We start from the raw sequence: 20,615 nt of genomic DNA, 5'->3' as shown, positions 1-20,615 counted from the left end.
TCATTCTAATTCAGAGTCTTTCCTGGTGGCGCACGCATCGCTCAGCCAAGATGGATGCTAGCAAGAGGGATTCTGGGAAGTGGACGGACAGGTAGTGTCTCCGCTCAATCTTTCCCAAACTCTTCCGGCTGGTGGTGGCCTATTAGTTCCGTATTCCTTATCAGGATCTCCTGCCATAAAACAACTCATGCAAATGGTTACTATGGTGCCTGGCCAGGGTGGGCGGTTTCAATCAGTGTGCTTCCCCTAACAGATGGACGGTGAGTTTGAACAAACTCCCGGAGATAGTGAAGGACAGGGAAGCCTGGAATGTTGCAGTCCATGGAGTTGCAAAGAGTCAGATTTGACTGAGAGTCTGAACGAAAAAACTGCTCTCTGTAATGCAAAAAGAAAGGAGAACTAGCGGGGGTGTTCTACAAAGAGAATGCCTGAAAGGTGAGCATCAAATACAGGATGTGATTAGCATATCCGGTTAGTCTTGATTATCAACTATGGGTCAGGAACAGAAAAAGTGAAGAAAGAGCCCAGAAAAGGGTGAGAGAAGCAAGAAAACGTTTCCTTCTTTTTTTTTTTTACTGCATCAGTTGCAGGTTGCAGAGCTGAGTTGCTGCCTTTGAAGGTATTTTCTCAACAAGTGGATGGGGAGTTTGCAACATAAATCTGATGCCTAATGGGGGCCTGTAAGACTTCTAGTCCTGGAGGCCTTTTTGTTCCCAGTTTCTTATAGGCAAAACTCCAGCCCCCAGGACCTTCTCTTAGTTTGAAAGAGTTGCTAATCAGAGGAGGTAATGAAACCACCTGAGGCAAGATCAAAGGAGAAGAGGCTTGACAGGATTTGAAGACCAGATCACCGAAGACCCTTCACACGCCCTAATCTAGTCAGTAACTCCACCCTTTTGAAACTTTGCCGAGAATAAATACAAGACTGTTTCTGCCTTGATCCTCATCACCTACTCCTGCCTGACTATATGACTCTCCTACTCACCAGGGAGGGGGTTCAGTTCTTAAACCACTAGCCTACTGTGTTCCCCCTTTGCCTGGTAAAGTAACGCAGCCACTTTATTTCTCCTCCATAACTCTGTCTCTGTACTTCTGTTTGGCATTGGTGCACAGAGAGTCAAGATTTTGGCAAAAACATCCCCAAAGAAGAGGCAGAGCAGGAGGAAGAAGACGAAATGGCAGCTTCACAGGTAAATGTCCCATCCTGGGTCTGGGGCTGTGTCTGCTTTTCCTCCAGCAATGCCTGGACTGAGAACCTGCAAACCTTTATTCTCTGCTTCTAATTTTTCTGCTTGAGCGGTTTGTTATCATCTTCTTACTTTTTCCTTTTTTTATAAAAATATTTTTTATAAAATAGTGAAGACGGGCTGTTTAGACTGCTTTTCCCTATGACCCAGAGTTTGCTCTCCATTGTTTCTATCTTGGCTTTCTATAGAGCATGATGAATTTTCAACATGAATTAGTGATGGTCAGTGTTGAATATATTCCCTTTATGAGAGATCAACATGGGGAGGCACTGGTATCCGAGATTCTCACTAGGATGTGATTTGGTGTTGGGACCCTAGGGAGGTAGGAAAAATGCTGTGATGAGTCTACATGTGGATGCAATTCAGCTCTTTAGAGCAGGAGTAAGAAAATGCCCTTGGAACTCAGTGGTCCAGAATTTTTCAGAAAATTTTCAGAAATAAAAACAGGAGGAGACTGTAAGGTACAGTTCCGGCGAGGCAGAAAAGGAAAGACGACCTCAACAGAAGTAGGTTACCTTTATTCAGGCAAGGAGGGGCGACAGTCGGCCTAATGACCAGGCTGAGCGCCGAAAGGGATCAGGGAGGCTTCATACTTATAGGGAGGTTTGTGGAAGCGATAAGGGAAACGTCAATCAGGCGGGATATTTTGAGTATTCTTTTGTTGAGATGACACTTGTAGTTGGGCAGGGGGTGATAAGTCTTCTGGGCGGGTGTAGGGGGTGGAAGGTCCCAGATAGATGCAACTGGCCTGGAGCATCAGGATGGAACTAAAGTTATGCTTTGTTTTCTCGGAAGTTAGATGATTCAGCAAGGGGCCTTTGAGACTGTTGTTCTCTTTTCTAGGCCCCAAAGACTCCTTCATTCCAGACCCTGAAATCATAAAAAAAAAAAAAAGGGAAAAAGGGCGCTGAATCTTTCTGGCTACTTCCTGCTGGATAGGGGTGACGGTTTTGGGTCTGGAATGGAGGATCGTCCTAGGGCCCACAGTCTCCTTTTTCTGAGCTTGAGGTGAGGCTCTCGAGAAGAAGAATGGTCTTGACCTGATCTCGGGAGATGGCCCGGATCCGTTCTTGGAGAAACCTTTGAAAGAGATTAAAGAGACAGGGTCCAAAGAAGAGGAATAGAATGATAAGTACCAATGGCCCCAGGAAAGGGAGCAACCAAGGGAGTATCTGTTGGAACAGGTTTTGGGGAATGTAAAGGTTTTGTAACTCTTTCCTGCGGCATTCAATTCTGTCTCTAAGTTCTTTGACTCGGCCCTGGACTATGCTCGTTTCATTAACAAAATAGCAGCAGTTCTCTCCCAGGAAAAGGCAGGTCCCTCCCTTTTCAGCAGTGAGAAGGTCCAGGGCTCGCCTATTTTGTAGGGCCACAGAAGCTAATGAGTTAATTTGTTTTTAGATTGAAACGAAGGACTCTACTACCTGCTCCATGTCTTCATTAAGTTCTTGGGACAGCTTGTAATAGAAATGGGCAGAGGTCGAGATGCCTCCAATCCCGGTGCCTAGGGCTGCTGCTATGCCAGTCCCAATCAGGAGGGGGGCTATGACAGCTCGTCTTTTTCTGTGGGAAAGTTCCCCTTGGGGGTAAACTATTTGTTCTATCTCTTCCTCTTTGAGTACCCCCAGTGGGTAATGGGATAAAAACATATGTTTCTTCCATTTGGCTTATGGCAGGTACTCATGAAACTCCCTCTCTTTTGTATTTTGACAGTGAGTAGGGATTTGGACTTCCCGCCCCCGAGGTTCATGGTGCATGGTTTTGGAGCTGTATTATAACATGAGGAATGTACGTAGGAATAAATGTCTGAGCAGGGGCAGGGAGTGGCCAGAAGGCTGGGGAGTGCAGCAAGGATAAGGAGCAGAGGAGTCATGGGCTGTTAGTTAGGCAGTGCAGAGGAAATAGCGCCCTAGGAGCAGAACACAGCCAGCAACGTAGGCGATACCCACGGAAAGACGAAGGATAGGTGGCCAGTCTTGAGGGGAGCCAGTTACTAGGCCTATAGCAAGGATTAAGATTAGGAGTGCAGTTATGGTTAGAGAGACAGAGAGAGGCCAGTCAGGGCGAGGGGCAGAAGGCCCCAAGTTGGTGGTTGTTTGAATCTGAGGAGGAACAGTGCTCATTAGGATGTAGAATGATGTAGAGAATGAGAGTAAAGAAATCGATTTTGTCTGGAGTCAGGTTGTAGAAGGTTCCCTGGAGCCACAGTTGAGACACCAGTGTAGTCAGGTCTTTGAAGGAGGTTCCTGTTGGGGCGCTGATCCAGAGGTCTTGTAGTAGTTGGGTCAGGAACAGTTGTAGGTTGAAGAGAGTCCAGGTCATTCAGTGTCCCCTCCGATGGTTGACAGGGGTTGTCGCCAGGTGAATTTTAAGGAGGTGGGTCCTGTGAGGGAGACCTGATAGGTGTCATTTAAGGAGGGCAGCGCAGGATTAGAGGTGACCCGTTTTAGACGAGAGAGGTGTACCCAGGAGGTGACCTTTTCGAGTTTAGCTGCAGTTGGGGTAAGGAGGATGACTTTGAATGGTCCCTGCCACTTTGGGGTTAGGTCACCCTGGGGATTATCAGACAGATAGACCATGTCCCCAATTTGTATAGGGGGCAGGGAGGCTTGGGGGTCAGGGGCAGGCAGATTGTGGTTGACGTATCTCCAGAGGGCATTGCGGAGTTGCGCCAGCAGAGGGGAGTGTAGGAAGCTTGGTATGGGAGGAGGTTCGGGGGGGGGGGGGGGGTCCAGGAGGGAGCGTGGGCCTTCCACACATCACCTCAAAGGGGCTCAGCCCCAGGGGCTTTCTGGGCAAAGCCCGTATTCTGAGGAGAACAATTGGTAAAAGTTTAGTCCAACCCAGATGTACCTCGAGGGTTAATTTGGTAAGGGTTTCTTTGATTATTCTATTCATCCTTTCTACCTTTCCTGAGGACTGGGGACGGTATGGAATGTGAAATTTCCAGGGTATCTGTAAGAATTGGACAAGTTGTTGGGTGACCTTGGATGTAAATTCTGGGCCATTATCAGACTGTAGGGATGAAGGCAGCCCAAACCTGGGGATAATTTCTGTGAGGAGGATTTGGGCCACTGTGTGGGCTCTTTTGTTTGTAGTGGGAAATGCTTCTACACATCCCAAAAATGTGTCCACAAGGACTAGTAGGTATCTGACTCTCCGGACCCGGTGCATATGAGTAAAGTCTATCTGCCAATCCTGTGCTGGGAGGCTGCCTGGCATTTGATGGGTTGGAAAGGATGTCGGTTTAAGGTTGGAATTGGGGTTAGTACGTTGACATGTTTGACAGGAGCGGGTAAGGTTATCTAAATATTGTTGGTCAGCATTGGATATGGGGAAGTGGTTACGAGGAACTGTTGGAGTGTCTTGGATGAGGGATGAAAAAGTGAGTGTAGATAAGAGAGGATTTCTCTGGTGGTGGGAGGGTCGGGTGGAGTCAAAGATAAGATGACAGGGGACTGGAGGGAAGGATGGGACAGGGCTATCTCTTTTGCCTTCTGGTCTGCAGCATTGTTGTAGGCTGATATGAGACTTCCCTTTTGATGTCCCCTACAGTGGAGGACTGCGACTTTGTTTGGTAAGAGTGCTGCCTCTAGAAGTTTGTGAATCAGGTCTGAATTAATAATAGGGGATCCCTTTTGGGTTAGGAAACCTCTTTCTCTCCATATTAGGATGTTTGAGTGAAGTATGTTATAGGCATATTTGGAGTCTGTGTGGATGTTAACCCTTAGATTTTCAGCCAGAGTTAAAGCTCTGAGAGCTATCAGTTCTGCCTGTTGGGAGGTGGTGTGAGGTGGCAGCGGTGAAGCTTCAATTGTCTGGGTTTTATGATTGTGACGAAAGTCCCCCTGGATGATGGCATATCCTGCTGCAAACGGTGGGGATTTTTGAGAGCTGCCATCAACGAACCAGTGTGGGGTGTCTGGGTCTAGGATGGGCTGATCTGTTACATGTTGGAAGGGGTTTTGGGTAAGATCTACTCTTAGGCTGCAGCTATGTAAGAGGGAGTCTGTTGTAGAGGACGTGGGTAATAAGCTGGCGGGGTTAAGGGGAGAGCAGGGGGAGAATGAGAGCTGAGGGTCGAGGAGAAAGGCATGTAGGACCTGAACCCTGCAAGGGGGAAGGGAGAGGAAAGCCCGATGTGACAGCAAGTCTCGGAAGGTGTGTGGAGAACAGACTGTTAAAGGGGCATGTCTAGAGAGTTTATTTGCTTCGGGTACGAGGGCTGCGATAGCAGCCATGGCCTGTATGCAGGGAGGCCATCCCTTGGTCACCATGTCCAGCTGTTTTGATAGGCTATGGGAGCCTAGGTGTCTCCAGCCCGCTGACATAGAAGCCCCAGGGCCTGTGCTTGGTTGGAATGTGCAAAGAGAAAGAATGGTCTGGTGTGATCTGGCAGGTGGAGAGTTGGCACTTGGAGGAGGCTCTGGGTGAGTTGGCAAAGAGGATTGGCCAGCGAGGAACGATTAAAGAGGGGCTCATCTAGACATCCTTTAGTTGCCTCATAGAGCGGCTTTGCAATGAGGGAGAAGTTGGGGATCCAGATATGGAAAAAATTTAGGAGGCCGAGGATAGACAGGAGTTCCCTTTTTGTTTTTGGAAGTGGACAGTTAATTAAGGCCTGGATTCTATCTGGGGAAATAGTTATTTGTTGATGGGATATGGAAAGTCCCAGGTAGGTGACTTTTGTCTGGACTATTTGGGCCTTAGATTGGGATACCCGATAACCCCAGGATCCCAGGGCCCCAAGGAGTTTGGCAGTATGTTGGAGGCAGAGTTTTCGGGTTGAGCTACAAAGGAGGAGGTCATCTACGTATTGGAGGAGATGACTCGGGGCTAGGTTGAGAGTCTGTAGGTCCTTTTGTAAAGCCTGTCCAAAAAAGTGGGGACTGTCTCTAAACCCCTGGGGGAGAACTGTCCATGTTAGCTGTTGGGAAATGTGAGTCTCGGGGTCTTGCCAGGTGAAGGCGAAAAGAGGTTGGGAAAGGGGGTGGAAGGGGATGGTGAAAAAAGCGTCTTTGAGATCTAATACTGTGAAGTGGGTTGCAGTCGGGGGTATGGTAGACAGAAGGGTGTAAGGGTTAGGGACTACTGGGAATGTCGGCATAATAGCCTTATTGATTTTTCTCAGGTCCTGGACCAGTCTCCAAGAGTTTGGTCCCTTTCTTACTGCCAGAATAGGGGTGTTGTGTGGTGAATGGGTAGGAATTAGGATAGAGGCTTGAAGAAGACGGTCTATGATAGGCTTAAGTCCCCTGTGGGCCTCTGGGGTGAGAGAATACTGTTGTTGGGTGATTATAGTTGAGGGGTCTTTTAGGATAGTGTGGACTGGGGGATGATGTTTGGCTATTGATGGGTGATCAGTGTCCCAGACTTGGGTCTAAGGCAGGTAGATCCAAGGGAAGGTCAGGGGTGAGGGATAGGGACTGTCCAGGTGCCATTTGCATGCAGAATATAGAGACTGTATCGAGGGGGGGTATGGTAATAAAGACCCCCAATTTGGATAACAAATCTCTCCCTAGAAGTGCCATTGGGCACTGAGGCATTATGAGGAATGAGTGTATAAGGGTTGATTTTCCAAATTGACAGAGTAATGGAGGGCTGATTTTTGGCCTTAGGGGAACTCCAGAGACCCCCTTGATTGTGATTTCTGAGTCTTGAGTTGGGCCAGAGTAGGAAGTTAAGAGAGAGAAAGTGGCTCCAGTGTCTATTATAAAAGAGGTCTTTTTTCCAGCCACTACCCCGTCTACCCTAAGTTCCGAGCTCGTGTTCAGGACACGGGCCGGGGAGCTGGAACCTGGGCCCCATCATTGAAACAATTCTTGTAGAGTTGGACTGGGGTTCCAGGGAGAAGTGGGGATCTCCTCAGATGCGCCAGGGCATCCCTGTGGACATTCCACTCTCCAGGTCTGGGAGGTGGGGACCTCCCCAGGGGTGCCAGGGCACTCCCGGGGACAGTCCATCTTCCAGTGTCCCCATTGGCCACAGGTTGGGCATGCTTTTGTGGGGGGCCACGGGTTTGGGCATGCCTTTGCCCAGTGTCCTGACTGGTTGCATCGGAAGCAGGGTCCGGGGGGAATCTTAAGACCCGTTCTGGGATGACTTGGGCCAGGCTGATCTCTTTCTTTGGCTACTGCCAAAAGAGCATATTTAGCTTTTCTCTCACGTTCTTTTTCTCTCTTAGCCTCCTCCTCTCTATTATTGAACACCTTGAAGGCTACTTCTAGAAGGTCTCTCTGGGGGGTCTCAGGGCCCTTTTCTAGTTGGCGAAGCTTGCGTCTGATGTCAGGGGCAGATTGGCTGATGAACTGAACATGAAGGTACAGTAACCCAGCAGGGGTAGTGATATCTAGGTTGGTATACTTTTGGACTACCTCTGTGAGGCGTGCCAAGAATAAGGCTGGATTTTCGTCTGCCCCTTGGGTGACTTCCCTGACTCTATCATAATTGACATGGATATGAGTATTTTTCTGCATTCCTTCTAGAATGCAGGTCATCATATGATTGAGTCTCCTGATACCTGGGTCACCCGGGCTGGTAAGTCCAGTGGGGATCTAACTGAGGCACCGCCTCATCAGCAACTGGGCTGTCCCGGTCTTGGTTATGTAAATGATCAGCATGGGCTTTTGCCGCTTGCCAGATACGGTCTTTTTCATCTGGGGTGAGAGTGGCATTTAGGATATAATATACCTCACTCTATGTGAGGTTATAGGCCTGGGAGAGTCTCAGAAATTCTTTTCTGTATCTGGTAGGATTTTCAGAAAATGATCCTAACTTTTCTTCTATCTGGCTCATATCTGACAATGAAAATGGCACATGGACTCGGGTGGGGTCCTCTGGTCCTGCCAGCTCTCTCAGGGGAAACATGTGCTGGGTACGTGGCCGTGTGGCAGGGGGGGAAGGAAGGGGGAGGGGGAGTCGGGGAGATGAGGTAGCGGGGCTGAGGGGGGGTGAGGAGAGGTTTCGGGGCCAGTAGGTGAGTTGGATGAAGGGGAAGGAGAGGGGCGGCGGGGTGGCGGGTAGGGAGGGGGCTCGTCCACGGGGTCGAACTCTGGGGGTGCAGAAGGTTGCGGTCTGCGGTTAGTTGAGGAAGAAGAGCCCTTTTGCTTGGGAGGCAAGGTGCATAGAAGGACCTCGTGGGTGGAGCAGGCCTGGCATAGGGAGGGGGGCCCCAAAAGGCTTGGGCATAGGGGATCTCCGACCACTTGCCATTCCGTTTAAGGAAGTCAGTGAGATTTTGGAGAATGTTAAAGTCAAATGTGCGGACCTCAGGCCAGCGGTCTTGATTGTCTAATTGATATTGAGGCCAAATCTGTGTACAGAGTTGCCTTAAGCGGTTAGCTTTGAGTTCAGTGAGGGAGAGTGGTTTGAGATTTTTGAGAACACAGGCCAGAGGGGAATCTTTTGGGACAGATTGGCCAGACCCCATAATTGAAAGGCAAGCAGAGGCTCCTATTGGGAACTCGAGTCGTCACCCGCAGTCGCAATAGGAGTTATGAGATGAGAGCTCTGTGTCGAGGTGGAGCGTCCCCCACCGTCGCCCACAGAGTGGCCCTGGGCCGGGGGTCCCTGGGACCCGGAGAGAACTGAATTCTAGGGCGCCTCTAGAACTCCGTCCGGATCGGATCTTACCTTAATCTAGGGGCCGGCTTGAGTGGAGCGTTGCATGTAGAGCGGTCGAATGGCAAGAGGTCCCTATTCTGGAGGTCGTCAGAGAGAGAGAGAAAAGGGGGAAAAGCCGAGGCCTGGGGGTACGCAAATCATCAATAAAGCCTTAGCACAAGACTTGCTCCGCTTAGGAAGGCACTAGGCGTCCCCGAGGGGAACTTAAGAGCCCTGGCAGAGAAGTGAGCTCGGAGGATGTTTGCGCTCCCAGACTTCGGGGAAAAGGGGAAAACAGTGAGAGGGAGGGAGAGTGAGAGAGAGTGAGACGAGTGCCTCGCCCCCTCCCGGGTTTCGGCACCAAAAAAAGGAAAGACACCTCAACAGAAGTAGGTTACCTTTATTCAGGCAAGGAGGGGCGACAGTCGGCCTAATGACCAGGCGCCGAAAAGGATCAGGGAGGCTTCATACTTATAGGGAGGTTTGTGGAAGCGATAAGGGAAACATCAATCAGGCGGGATATTTTGAGTATTCTTTTGTTGAGATGACACTTGTAGTTGGGCAGGGGGTGATAAGTCTTTTGGGCGGGTGTAGGGGGTGGTAGGTTTCCGGACAGGGGGTGATAAGTCCCAGATAGATGCAGCTGGCCTGGAGCATCAGGATGGAACTAAAGTTATGCTTTGTTTTCTCCGAAGTTAGATGATTCAGCAAGGGGCCTTTGAGACTGTTGTTCTCTTTTCTAGGCCCAAAAGACTCCTTCAGAGACCATCCTGTATATTGATAAGAAAGACATACTAATTAAATGTACTATTAGGCTACAGATCAGGGAAGGTATATATGAAGTGAAATTTGCTTAAAACTGACATTTTTTCATGATAGATTCAGATCATGGTTTCCATAATTTTGTCAAAATACCGGGCAATTATAATGCATTCTTCCATGTACTTCTTACCCCGTGACCTCAGAGGTTCACTGGTTCAGGTGCTGCTGTGAGATTCCCACACTATGAAGTTCATAGCGTTTCCTGTCTTGTCCACCAAAGACGCACAATGTGAGAGTTGCGAGTTAAGTTTTATTTGGGACAAAATGAGAAGTGCCGCTATCTCTCAGAAATAGCTCTGAGAGACCACTCCAAAGAGGCAGTGGGGAAAGGTCAATATAGAAGATTGTGCTGAAGGAGGAGTTCAGTTCAATCAAGCACGCATTTTACAAAAGATTTTCTGCTAGTCACCAGGAGCTGCTGTCTGCATGAAGGGATTTAATGCTTTTACTGCTTTTCTAGATAAGAGGAGAAGCAAGGGATCAGTTCCTGAAAATATCTAACTCTCTGAAGACTTGTTGCACTAGTTTTCTGGAGCACAGAGTATTGGGACTGTCAGCTGAAGCAGCACAAAAAGAAAGTAAAAGTGAAGTGCTCAGTTGTGTTAACTCTTTGAGATCCTATGGACTGTGGCCTACCAGGCTCCCCCTCCGTCCATGGGATTTTCCAGGCAAGAATACTGGAGTGGGTTGCCACTTTCTTCTCCAGGGGATCTGCCCAACCCAGGGATCAAACTCAGGTCTCCCACATTGTATGCAGACTCTTTACCCTCTGAGCCACCAGGGAATCCACACAGACAGATGGCAAATACCCTTGTTGTTGTTGTTCAGTTGCTGGTAAATGCTCTTGATAAGTGCCAATTTGTACTTGACAGGCTTTAACAAGGGTCTTAGAACAAAGAATTGAGGAATGTGCCTAAACTACCACAGTTAATGAAGAAAATCCATATGCTCTTAGTTTCTCTTTGCTTTGGAAAATGAACACTCTTGTGTTTGAGAGGCTGGGTTTTGGGAGCGGGGGTTTTTGTCACTCAAGTCCAGGTCTGATTGTTTCCAGTACACGCCAACCTTCACATCACAAACATAGTCTCATCATATTTTTGTACTTTCCAAAATGTTTATAAGAATCATATTAGTGCTAATCCATGTTCAAATAAAACTGTGCAAATGATACAGATTTTCAGTAAATTAAAAAATTCAGAACCAGAGCTCTTTTTTATTTTATATCATTGTGTATATCTGTACTCTCATGTATTTACAAAAATAAAAAGAATATCATCCTCATAGATAGGTATACTGTTAATAAGTTAAAAATTATCCTGATTTTATTGACATGAAAAGTTTTCTCTCTTACTCTTAATAAGTATATAGTCACATTTTAGAACATGTCTGTATGCATGGACATGTTAATATAATTTGATCAATTACTTTTCTTGTTTTTTACATTCTTCACAATTAGAGAAACTTCTATAAATTTTCATTAGAGTTGTCCTTGTGTTTTTGACTGTGTTTTATTAGTTAAAGTCTAGAGTACATACATGATTTAAGCTCTGCCATTTAACAGATGTCTGTTAAATATTGCAAAAAGGTGGAACCGCAATATTACTGACTTTAAATGACTTTTGTTGTACCTTCAAGACTCTGTAAAAGATGCTAGAAAGATATATGAGATATATGGTATATACTAAATTGTTGCTGTTCAGCCTACCATCCTATTAGACCTGGAAAAATCTGTAAAACACTTAAAGTTCAAAGTCAAGTATGGATTCTTCCCTTACTATTCTACTTCATTGCTGTTCAAAATGGTCATTCATGGAGTAAAACTTTCAACATAACTAGTGAAAATAAGCTCGTTAAAATCTGGCACATTGCTTCCCCCCCACCCCACCCCCCGAACTCTTGGATCAGAATCTGCTTTTTAAAAAAATCTGCTTTCTTGTTTCTTTGATAAACAATTTATCCTGGGTCACACGAGTGCAACACTCAAAAATAAATCTTCCAATGTTGATCTAATTATTTTATGATTTCTCTTCCAGATCAGAATAGTTTCTGAAATGTTTTGTGGATCATATCTCATTCTCTTTTCTTGGGTTTGGAAATATGGTAGAAAATATTCCTGTGTAAAAATTGCATTATTGTGTTATACCAGCCACTCTCCTAGAAACCAGTGCTCCAAACCTGGTGTTTTCATCTTGGGTCACATAAGGAAGTCTTCCCATGGCCCCATGGCATCTGTACTTTGTATTTCAGGGACAGCTGACATTCCAGGATGTGGCCATAGACTTCACCCAAGAGGAGTGGGAATGCCTGGACCTCGGTCAGCGGGAATTGTACAGGGATGTGATGTTAGAGAACTACAGGAACCTGGCCTCCTTGGGTGAGGACAGCTGCCTTCCAGAATCCCTTATCTGGGTTTTGGTTCCGTCATTTCTAAAATGTCTTCTGAAATCTTCTTTCCACAATAGTTTCAGATCCCTGCTTTCTAGGGGAAAATGGAGTTTAGAAAAAAGGCTTTATGATGATTCAATATGATTGTAACCTTTTGCTTCCTTGATGTAGTCTGCCTCCTTCATTCTAGCTTAATGGTAATTGTATAAGTTTCATAGTATTAAATAGTAGTACCCTCCTCTTCAAATCACATGTCCACTACTTACTTTTGCCTTAGTAGTACTTGACCAGAATCTCAGGATCTGTTCTTTATGTATTTGTTAGTGTTGTAAAGCTGCTTTCAGTAAAGTATTTGGGGAAATCATTCTCTAGGCTGTATTAAGCACACCTTCTCTTCTCACCAATATGTATTATATTGGAAACTGATGAATCTTCTAGCAAAACAAATATTTCTTTTTCTGATAAGCAGGTTTTGTGGTCTCTAAGCCAGACCTGGTCACCTTTCTGGAGCAAATGAAGGATCCCAGGAATATAAGGAGAGTCGAGAGAACAGCCATATACACAGGTATGTGTGAATACATGGGGCCGATGACTCAGGTGAGAGGTCCAAGGATCAGTGAGGAAATCATCCTTTGTCATGAGGTTTGGGAAGATCTGCTTCAGTGGAAATGATTTGGAGAATTATGGGTTTATTTATGTTGCTGTGATAGACGGATATCACCTGCCCCATTCTGTCTGTTGAATCATTCCTAAATTCATCTCCAGTGATTAGTTTTCTCATTCACAGTGAGAACTAAACTTCTCTTCTTGGTCTGTGACAACCTGCATGAATTGACAGCTGCTTGATTTCTTAGGGGTCATAGGAAATCTCTGCACATTTCTGAATAACTCTATGACACTCCTTTGAAAGTTTGTTTCTCCTCTTTGAGACAAAATTGTGTGAATGGAGTTGTAGACACACTGCCAAAATTCTAGGAATATTGGGTACAGATTTTGCTTATGACTTATAATTTCTAAAATACTGAAAGCTACAAATATGACCTTATAAAATTTAAACTCAAATAATTTCACTGCATGAAGCAAAACCTCCCTAAAATGAAAGAATGCAAATCTCAGGCTTACTTCAAAGTCTCTTTTCTTTATATGAACTCATGTTAAATATGTTAAGTGTATTTGCCACAATTCCTCAATGCTGAAATAATTTAATATGTTCAATTAACTGAAAGAATTTTCAAATAACTTGGCATAAGGACATTTTCTACCATATTTTTAATGGTTGTTGCAAACTATTATAATTTGTAGATTATATAAAGAAATCTTTTTAAAATAGTCTTATTGGGGTATAGCTGTTCTACAATGTTGTGCTGCTATACAGCAAAGATAATTACATATATATACATTATATATATATATATATCTCCACTCTTTTTTAGATTTCTTTCCCAGTTAGATCTCCACAGACCACTGAATAGAGTTCCAACCATATTTTTAAAGATTCATTTCTTATTTAATTTCTTAAGAACTACTACTTTATTAAGTTTACCCTGTTTCTTATCAGCTCCCCCAAACTTTGTCCTGTATGTCATCACTTTTTTTTTCTTCAACTAAGACAGCAAAAGAGACTATTTACTGTACGTGTATTACATTTGGTGACAACTGAGAACATAATTAGTCCAGAATGCCAGAGATCCAGGACCAAGAACCAGAAATGAAAGTGTTAGTCACTCAGTCATGTGCAACTCTTTGCAACCCCATGGACTGCATGTTGACAGGCTCCGCTGTCCATGGGATTCTCCAGGCAAGATACTGGAATAGGTTGCCATGTCCTTCATGTCATCACTTTCTGATTAGATCTACATCAATATCATTTATTTTTAGATAGAAACATCTAATAAAACATACTCAAATAAAAATACATGTGGTAAGAAGTGGCCTAAAGAATTGAAGGAATCTAGTATGTCTGAAAATGTTTGGTGTCTCCATTTAATATGACTTAAAGCAAAAACTAATCATTAGATTGCCTCTCTCCTCTTCATTTAGTGGTTCTTGTAGCTTTTTATCTTGCTCCTTCCTCTACACCATACTTCTTTGTCCTCTCATTTTGTCACATTTTCTATGTTCGTGGTTTCCGTTCTGCAGGCTGCAGGATCCTTGTTGCTCTTGATCTGGTGTGTATCCCCTGGGGGTGAGGTTGGTCAAGAGACTTGTGCCCTATCCCCTTGAAGGGGATTTTGTTTGCTGTTATTGTGACCAGAGCCTGCGCTGGATATTGAGGGGAACTTCCCCTTTGCTCTGTGGTTGTCACTGCCCTGTCTGTGGTGGGGTCTGCTCCCTGGTTGGTGGAACAGAGCCCCTGGATCTGTTTCGGTGATTCTGATCTCTGTGGAGGCAGGTGGGATTGGAGCACACCCCCGGGAGAGAAGCCCCTGAGGATTGCTGCTCTGGGGATGTTCCCCTCAGGGAGTGTTCTGTGCGTCACCTTCATGCCTTGTGCGAGCTCTCATGTGACCCTGGTTGGCACTGTGCTTGGCCCCACCTTAACCATGGGCGTGATGGCACATGGCCCTGGTGCCTCTCAGATATTATTTTCACAAGGTCACCAGCATAGATCCCCTGAATTCAGATCCCAGAATTGCATTCATCATGGAACTGGACCCGCTGTGGTGCAATGGGGGCAGCTCAGACTCTGGCCTGGCCCTGCCTCCTAGTGTACCTGTATAAAGGCTACGGCTGCTAAAGCTACACCTGCCGTGACTGGGGGAGCCCTGGTTGTCCATTCAGATGCTCTGTACGGGCTGAAGTTACAAAGCCATTTGTGGGTATAAAAGCAAATGGTTTGTGTAGCTGATACAAGAGATTTCAGCTTTTTTTCCTTACCCTGGGGTTCAGCTGTGCTTTCCCTCCATGTGTACAATTGGCCCACTACACATGGCTGTTCCTAAGGCTGTCCCAGAGCACAGGAGTCTGATATGTGGAGGAAATACATGGTAGAAGATAGTGGCTGGGGGCTCAATAGAGCCCACCTCAGTGGGAGCCCTTCCTAGTGCCTGGTGAGCAGGGGCCAGCACAGGAGAAGAGAGGCTGCAATGGGCTTCTTCTTTGGGCATCACCCAGTAATGGTGCTCTGTTCTATGGTGGTTCAGGCTTCCTCCACATGCATTCCCTTGTGTAGACTTCCTCTCTCCCTCCCGTCCCCCCAGGATGTCTCCTCACAGCCCACAGCAGTCCTCTGCCTGGGTCTGCTCTCCAAACCCCGCATTCCAGCACCCAGCCCTTGTCTGCAGTGGTGGACACCCTCTCAGGCTGGGTGGGCAGGGCAGGGGGCAGGACCCTGTGTAGAGGTCTTACTCTTCTATCCTGCTGCCTCTGACTCTTGCAGTGTTCTCTTCCCACAGAAAATGAGGCTCCTCTTCTGTCTGTCCCAACTGGGCTCCCCCCCCAGTGAGGAGCTTCCCCAGATATGGAGACCTCTCCTCTCTCCTGGTTCCCGCCCGAGTTGGAGGTCCCATCCCACTTCTTTCCTGTTTCTTTCCCTTGCTTTCTCTTGTCCTACTTGACAAAGCAGAAATTGTTCTTGTTCCCATTCTTGTTCTTTTCGATTTCCAAGGGCCTCTGCTACTGTTCATCTGGACTTTGTGCATATTGTTCCATTTCTGAGGCATCCTTGATGTGATTGTGGAGAGAGATGAACTCCATGTCTGCCTAGTCTTCTGGCATCTTGATCCTTCCATCTCTATTTTATTTTTATTATATCCTTTGCCATTGATATTGCTCTATTACATATATGCTTTTAATTTCTAAACAAGTGAAGGGTTCATCAATTTTCTCTAAATCTTTAAGGATGTTCACTGAGAATAGTAGGTAAAATTACTTATTATTTGATGTCTTTCAGCTATGTCTCCACAAGATACCCAGAATTTGATGCCAAAAAATCCAGGGTTAGAAGATTTCTTCCCAAAAGCAAACCTACAAATATATGAAAGATTTCACCTCAGAAACTTACATTTAATGAAAAACTGGGAATATACAAGGGCATGTGAAAGACAGAGAGGATGTTTATATGCACATAAAGAAATTGAGACAGCTACACATAATATGAACATTACTGCAGAAACATATGAGCAACATGAGTCAAATTGGGAAAAATACCAATTTCAGTCTTCAACATCTGCCAAGAAGTATAAGATTTTAAGAAAAGATTTACATCATTTTTTGAAACATGCATGTTCTCTGAAAGGAAACGTGGAAAATTTGGAAGGTAATCTAGTCTCTATTGCAAATACTTGTTCAAAAAATTCTCAATATAGACTTAGATTAAACAAACATTCAAGCATGTCTGAGCACCAGAAATTTAACAATGAGGGGGAAGACTCACAATATAATCAATTTGAGGGATCCGTGAGCAGGGGGTCATTATTCTTCCCCCAACAGATATTTTTTCTCCATTCCAAGATGTATAATGTTGATAATAATGGAAGAGATATAATCCAACCATCAATGTTCAATACATATCATGATATGGTTAATACAGAACAACTTTCCATGTGTAATGAAATGAGTCAGGCCTTAAGTGAGTGCTCCAGCCCCAATAATTACAAGAGTATTTATGATGGAGTGAGAGGGTATTCAGGCAATGAAACTGGGTATAAAGTTGAACAAGACTCAGACCTTATGAAACATCAGGGACCTGAATCTTCAGAGAAGGATTCTAAAAGTAATAAATGTAGAAATACCTTTTATCAGATACCAGGTCTCCCTCTATGTAAGAGTACTCATACTGGAATGAAGACTTATAACTGTAGTGAATATGGTAAAAATTTTAATCAGTCTTCAGAACTTATTCAAGAGCAGACTATTCAGAGTCCACAGAAAGAAAAAAAGTATAATAAATGTGGGGAAGTCTTTAGTAAGTCATCCAATCTAAATAAACATAGGAAAATCCATACAGAAAGGAAATCTTCCAAATGTACAGAACGTAGCGAAGCGTTTATCCATCACCCACTTCTTACTCAACATCAACGAATTCATACTGGAGAGAAACCTTATAAATGTACAGAATGTCGCAAAACCTTTAATCACAACTCACATCTTACTCAACATCAGCGAATTCATACTGGAGAGAAGCCTTATAAATGTAAAGATTGTGGCAAAGCCTTTATCCGATGCTCACAACTTACTCAACATCAGCGAATTCATAGTGGAGAGAAACCTTATAAATGTAAAGACTGTGACAAAGCCTTTATCCTATGCTCACAACTTACTCGACATCAGCAAATTCATAGTGGAGAGAAACCTTATAAATGTAAAGATTGTGGCAAAGCCTTTATCCGATGTTCATATCTTATTCAACATCAGCGAATTCATAGTGGAGAGAAACCTTATAAATGTAAAGACTGTGACAAAGCCTTTCTCCGATGCTCACATCTTTCTCGACATCAGCGAATTCATACTGGAGAGAAGCCTTATAAATGTAAAGACTGTGACAAAGCCTTTATCCGATGCTCACATCTTTCTCAACATCAGCGAACTCATACTGGAGAGAAACCTTATAAATGTAAAGACTGTGACAAAGCCTTTATCCGATGCTCACAACTTACTCGACATCAGCAAATTCACACTAGGGAGAGACCTAATCATTTTACAGAACGTGGCCAAATCTTTATTTGGAGTTCAACTTTAACTGAACATCAGCAAATCCATACTGGGGAGAGACCATATAAATGTACAGAATGTGGCAAAGCCTTTAATCGGAACTCAAGTCTTACTCAACATCAGCGAATTCATACTGGAGAGAAGCCTTATAAATGTAAAGATTGTGGCAAAGCCTTTATCCGATGTTCAAGTCTTACTCAACATCAGCGAATTCATAGTGGAGAGAAACCTTATAAATGTAAAGACTGTGACAAAGCCTTTATCCTATGCTCACATCTTTCTCGACATCAGCGAATTCATACTGGAGAGAAACCTTATAAATGTAAAGACTGTGACAAAGCCTTTACCCGATGCTCACATCTTTCTCAACATCAGCGAATTCATACTGGAGAGAAACCTTATAAATGTAAAGACTGTGACAAAGCCTTTATCCGATACTCACATCTTTCTCGACATCAGCAAATTCATACTGGAGAGAAACCTTATAAATGTAAAGACTGTGACAAAGCCTTTATCCAATGCTCACAACTTACTCGACATCAGCAAATTCACACTAGGGAGAGACCTAATCATTTTACAGAACGTGGCCAAATCTTTATTTGGAGTTCAACTTTAACTGAACATCATCGAATCCATGCTGGGGAGGAACCACACAAATGTAAAGAATGTGGCAAAACCTTTATTACAAGTTCATATCTTACTAAACATCAGCAAATCCATACTGGGGAGAGACCATATAAATGTACAGAATGTGGCAAAGCCTTTAATCGGAACTCAAGTCTTACTCAACATCAGCGAATTCATACTGGAGAGAAGCCTTATAAATGTAAAGATTGTGGCAAAGCCTTTATCCGATGTTCAAGTCTTACTCAACATCAGCGAATTCATAGTGGAGAGAAACCTTATAAATGTAAAGACTGTGACAAAGCCTTTATCCTATGCTCACATCTTTCTCGACATCAGCGAATTCATACTGGAGAGAAACCTTATAAATGTAAAGACTGTGACAAAGCCTTTATCCGATGCTCACATCTTTCTCAACATCAGCGAATTCATACTGGAGAGAAACCTTATAAATGTAAAGACTGTGACAAAGCCTTTATCCGATGCTCACATCTTTCTCGACATCAGCAAATTCATACTGGAGAGAAACCTAATCATTTTACAGAACGTGGCCAAACCTTTATTCGGAGTTCAACTTTAACTGAACATCATTGAATCCATACTGGGGAGGAACCACACAAATGTAAAGAATGTGGCAAAACCTTTATTACAAGTTCATATCTTACTAAACATCAGCAAATCCATACTGGGGAGAGACCATATAAATGTACAGAATGTGGCAAAGCCTTTAATCGGAACTCAAGTCTTACTCGACATCAGCGAATTCATACTGGAGAGAAGCCTTATAAATGTAAAGATTGTGGCAAAGCCTTTATCCGATGTTCAAATCTTACTCAACATCAGCGAATTCATACTGGGGAGAGACCTTATTGTTGTACAGAATGTGGCCAAACCTTTATTCGGAGTTCAATTTTAACTGAACATCGCCGATTCCATACTGGGGAGAAACCATACAAATGTACAGAATGAGGCAAAGCCTTTTTTACGAGTTCAGATCTTACTAAACATCATTGAATTCATATGGGGTACAAACGCTATAAATGTACAGGGTGTGGCAAGGCCTTTATTAACAGTTCTACTCTTATTAAACATCAGCGAATCCATACTGGGGAGAGACTGTATAAATGTACAGAATGTGGCAAAGCCTTTAATCGAAACTCAATTCTTACTACACATTTATGAGTTCATACTGGAAAGAAGCCTTATAAATGTACAGAATGTTGCAAAGCCTTTAGTCATAGTGGTTGGCTTACTAAACATCTGAGAACACACACTGGAGAGAAACCCTAGTAATGGAACAAGTGATGGGAGAGGTTTGCCCTAAACATGCATCAGAAAACACAAGTTTATACAAGAAACCTATGGAAAGGATGTCACAAATATGTAGAAAGGTATCTAATAAAAAAATCAAATCTAAATAAATATCAGACTGCATACTAGAAAGCATTTCATCAATCCTCTTTTCTGAAGTTTCTATAAAGGAGAATTACTGTAGAGAGCAATCCATAGTTAAAACACATAGAAAATGGATATATTAGCATGGATCATGAGATGAAGGTTGATGATTCAAAAGTTACAATTATTACCAATGTATCCTTGCTTATAATCACATGATTTTGAGATTATTTGAAAACCAAAATGAATGTAATTCAATGCTCAAATAATGCATAATGTTTTTCATTTCTAGTGTGAATGAAAACATAGGTTTTTGAGTTTATACTTCAAAGATTAGCCTTTTTATATTGTGTTGAAACCATTTCTATCTATTATTCTCCATTAGAAGATGGATACCATAATGTAAAATGGACAATGACCATCTAAATGGGGGTGTTTGTCATTGATGTGAAATATCCCTGGAGTTGCCATGATGTAAGTGATCAGGGAATCTTTCCATGTATTAAGGTAAGACAGAAGTTGATTCTAAATTTTCAATAGTTATATCACTTGATTTGTAAGAAGAACACAATGACAGTTCACTGCAATATTGATGTATCTTTATAATATCAACACAAGTCATGAACAGTACTTGACAATGTTGAAATAAAGACAGCTTCTGTGATAACCTAGAAATGTATTAGAAACCTTTCCTGGAAAAGGCATGTGATTAGTGTATATCACGTTTACTAAGTGTTTCCTAGGTTTTGTTTTATAAGCAACAAAAATCACAATCTTTACATCATTATATGAGAAAAATGAATATCTTTCTTTGTACTTCTCATCTGTATGTAATTTGTAAAAGGTTTTATTTCAACTATGTGTGAAATTAATACATGGTTAATAATA

General features: G+C 43.7%; 1 protein-coding gene across 1 annotated transcript; it reads left to right on the top strand.

Moving 5' to 3' along the window:
* The first annotated feature begins 243 nt into the window (after window positions 1-243).
* LOC122689299 (zinc finger protein 107-like) lies at window positions 244-20,615 on the top strand. Its single transcript, XM_043895593.1, is given in 5 exon segments — window positions 244-878; window positions 1,114-1,190; window positions 11,919-12,045; window positions 12,523-12,621; window positions 15,949-20,615. Coding segments are annotated over 4 exon segments (3,915 nt in total). The 5' UTR covers window positions 244-878; window positions 1,114-1,175; the 3' UTR covers window positions 19,623-20,615.

This window comes from Cervus elaphus, chromosome 4 (genome assembly GCF_910594005.1).
Source record: "Cervus elaphus chromosome 4, mCerEla1.1, whole genome shotgun sequence".
Taxonomy (NCBI): Eukaryota; Metazoa; Chordata; class Mammalia; order Artiodactyla; family Cervidae; genus Cervus; species Cervus elaphus.
Note: the sequence above shows the minus strand (reverse complement) of the source record. Positions and strands in the feature narration are given on the sequence as shown.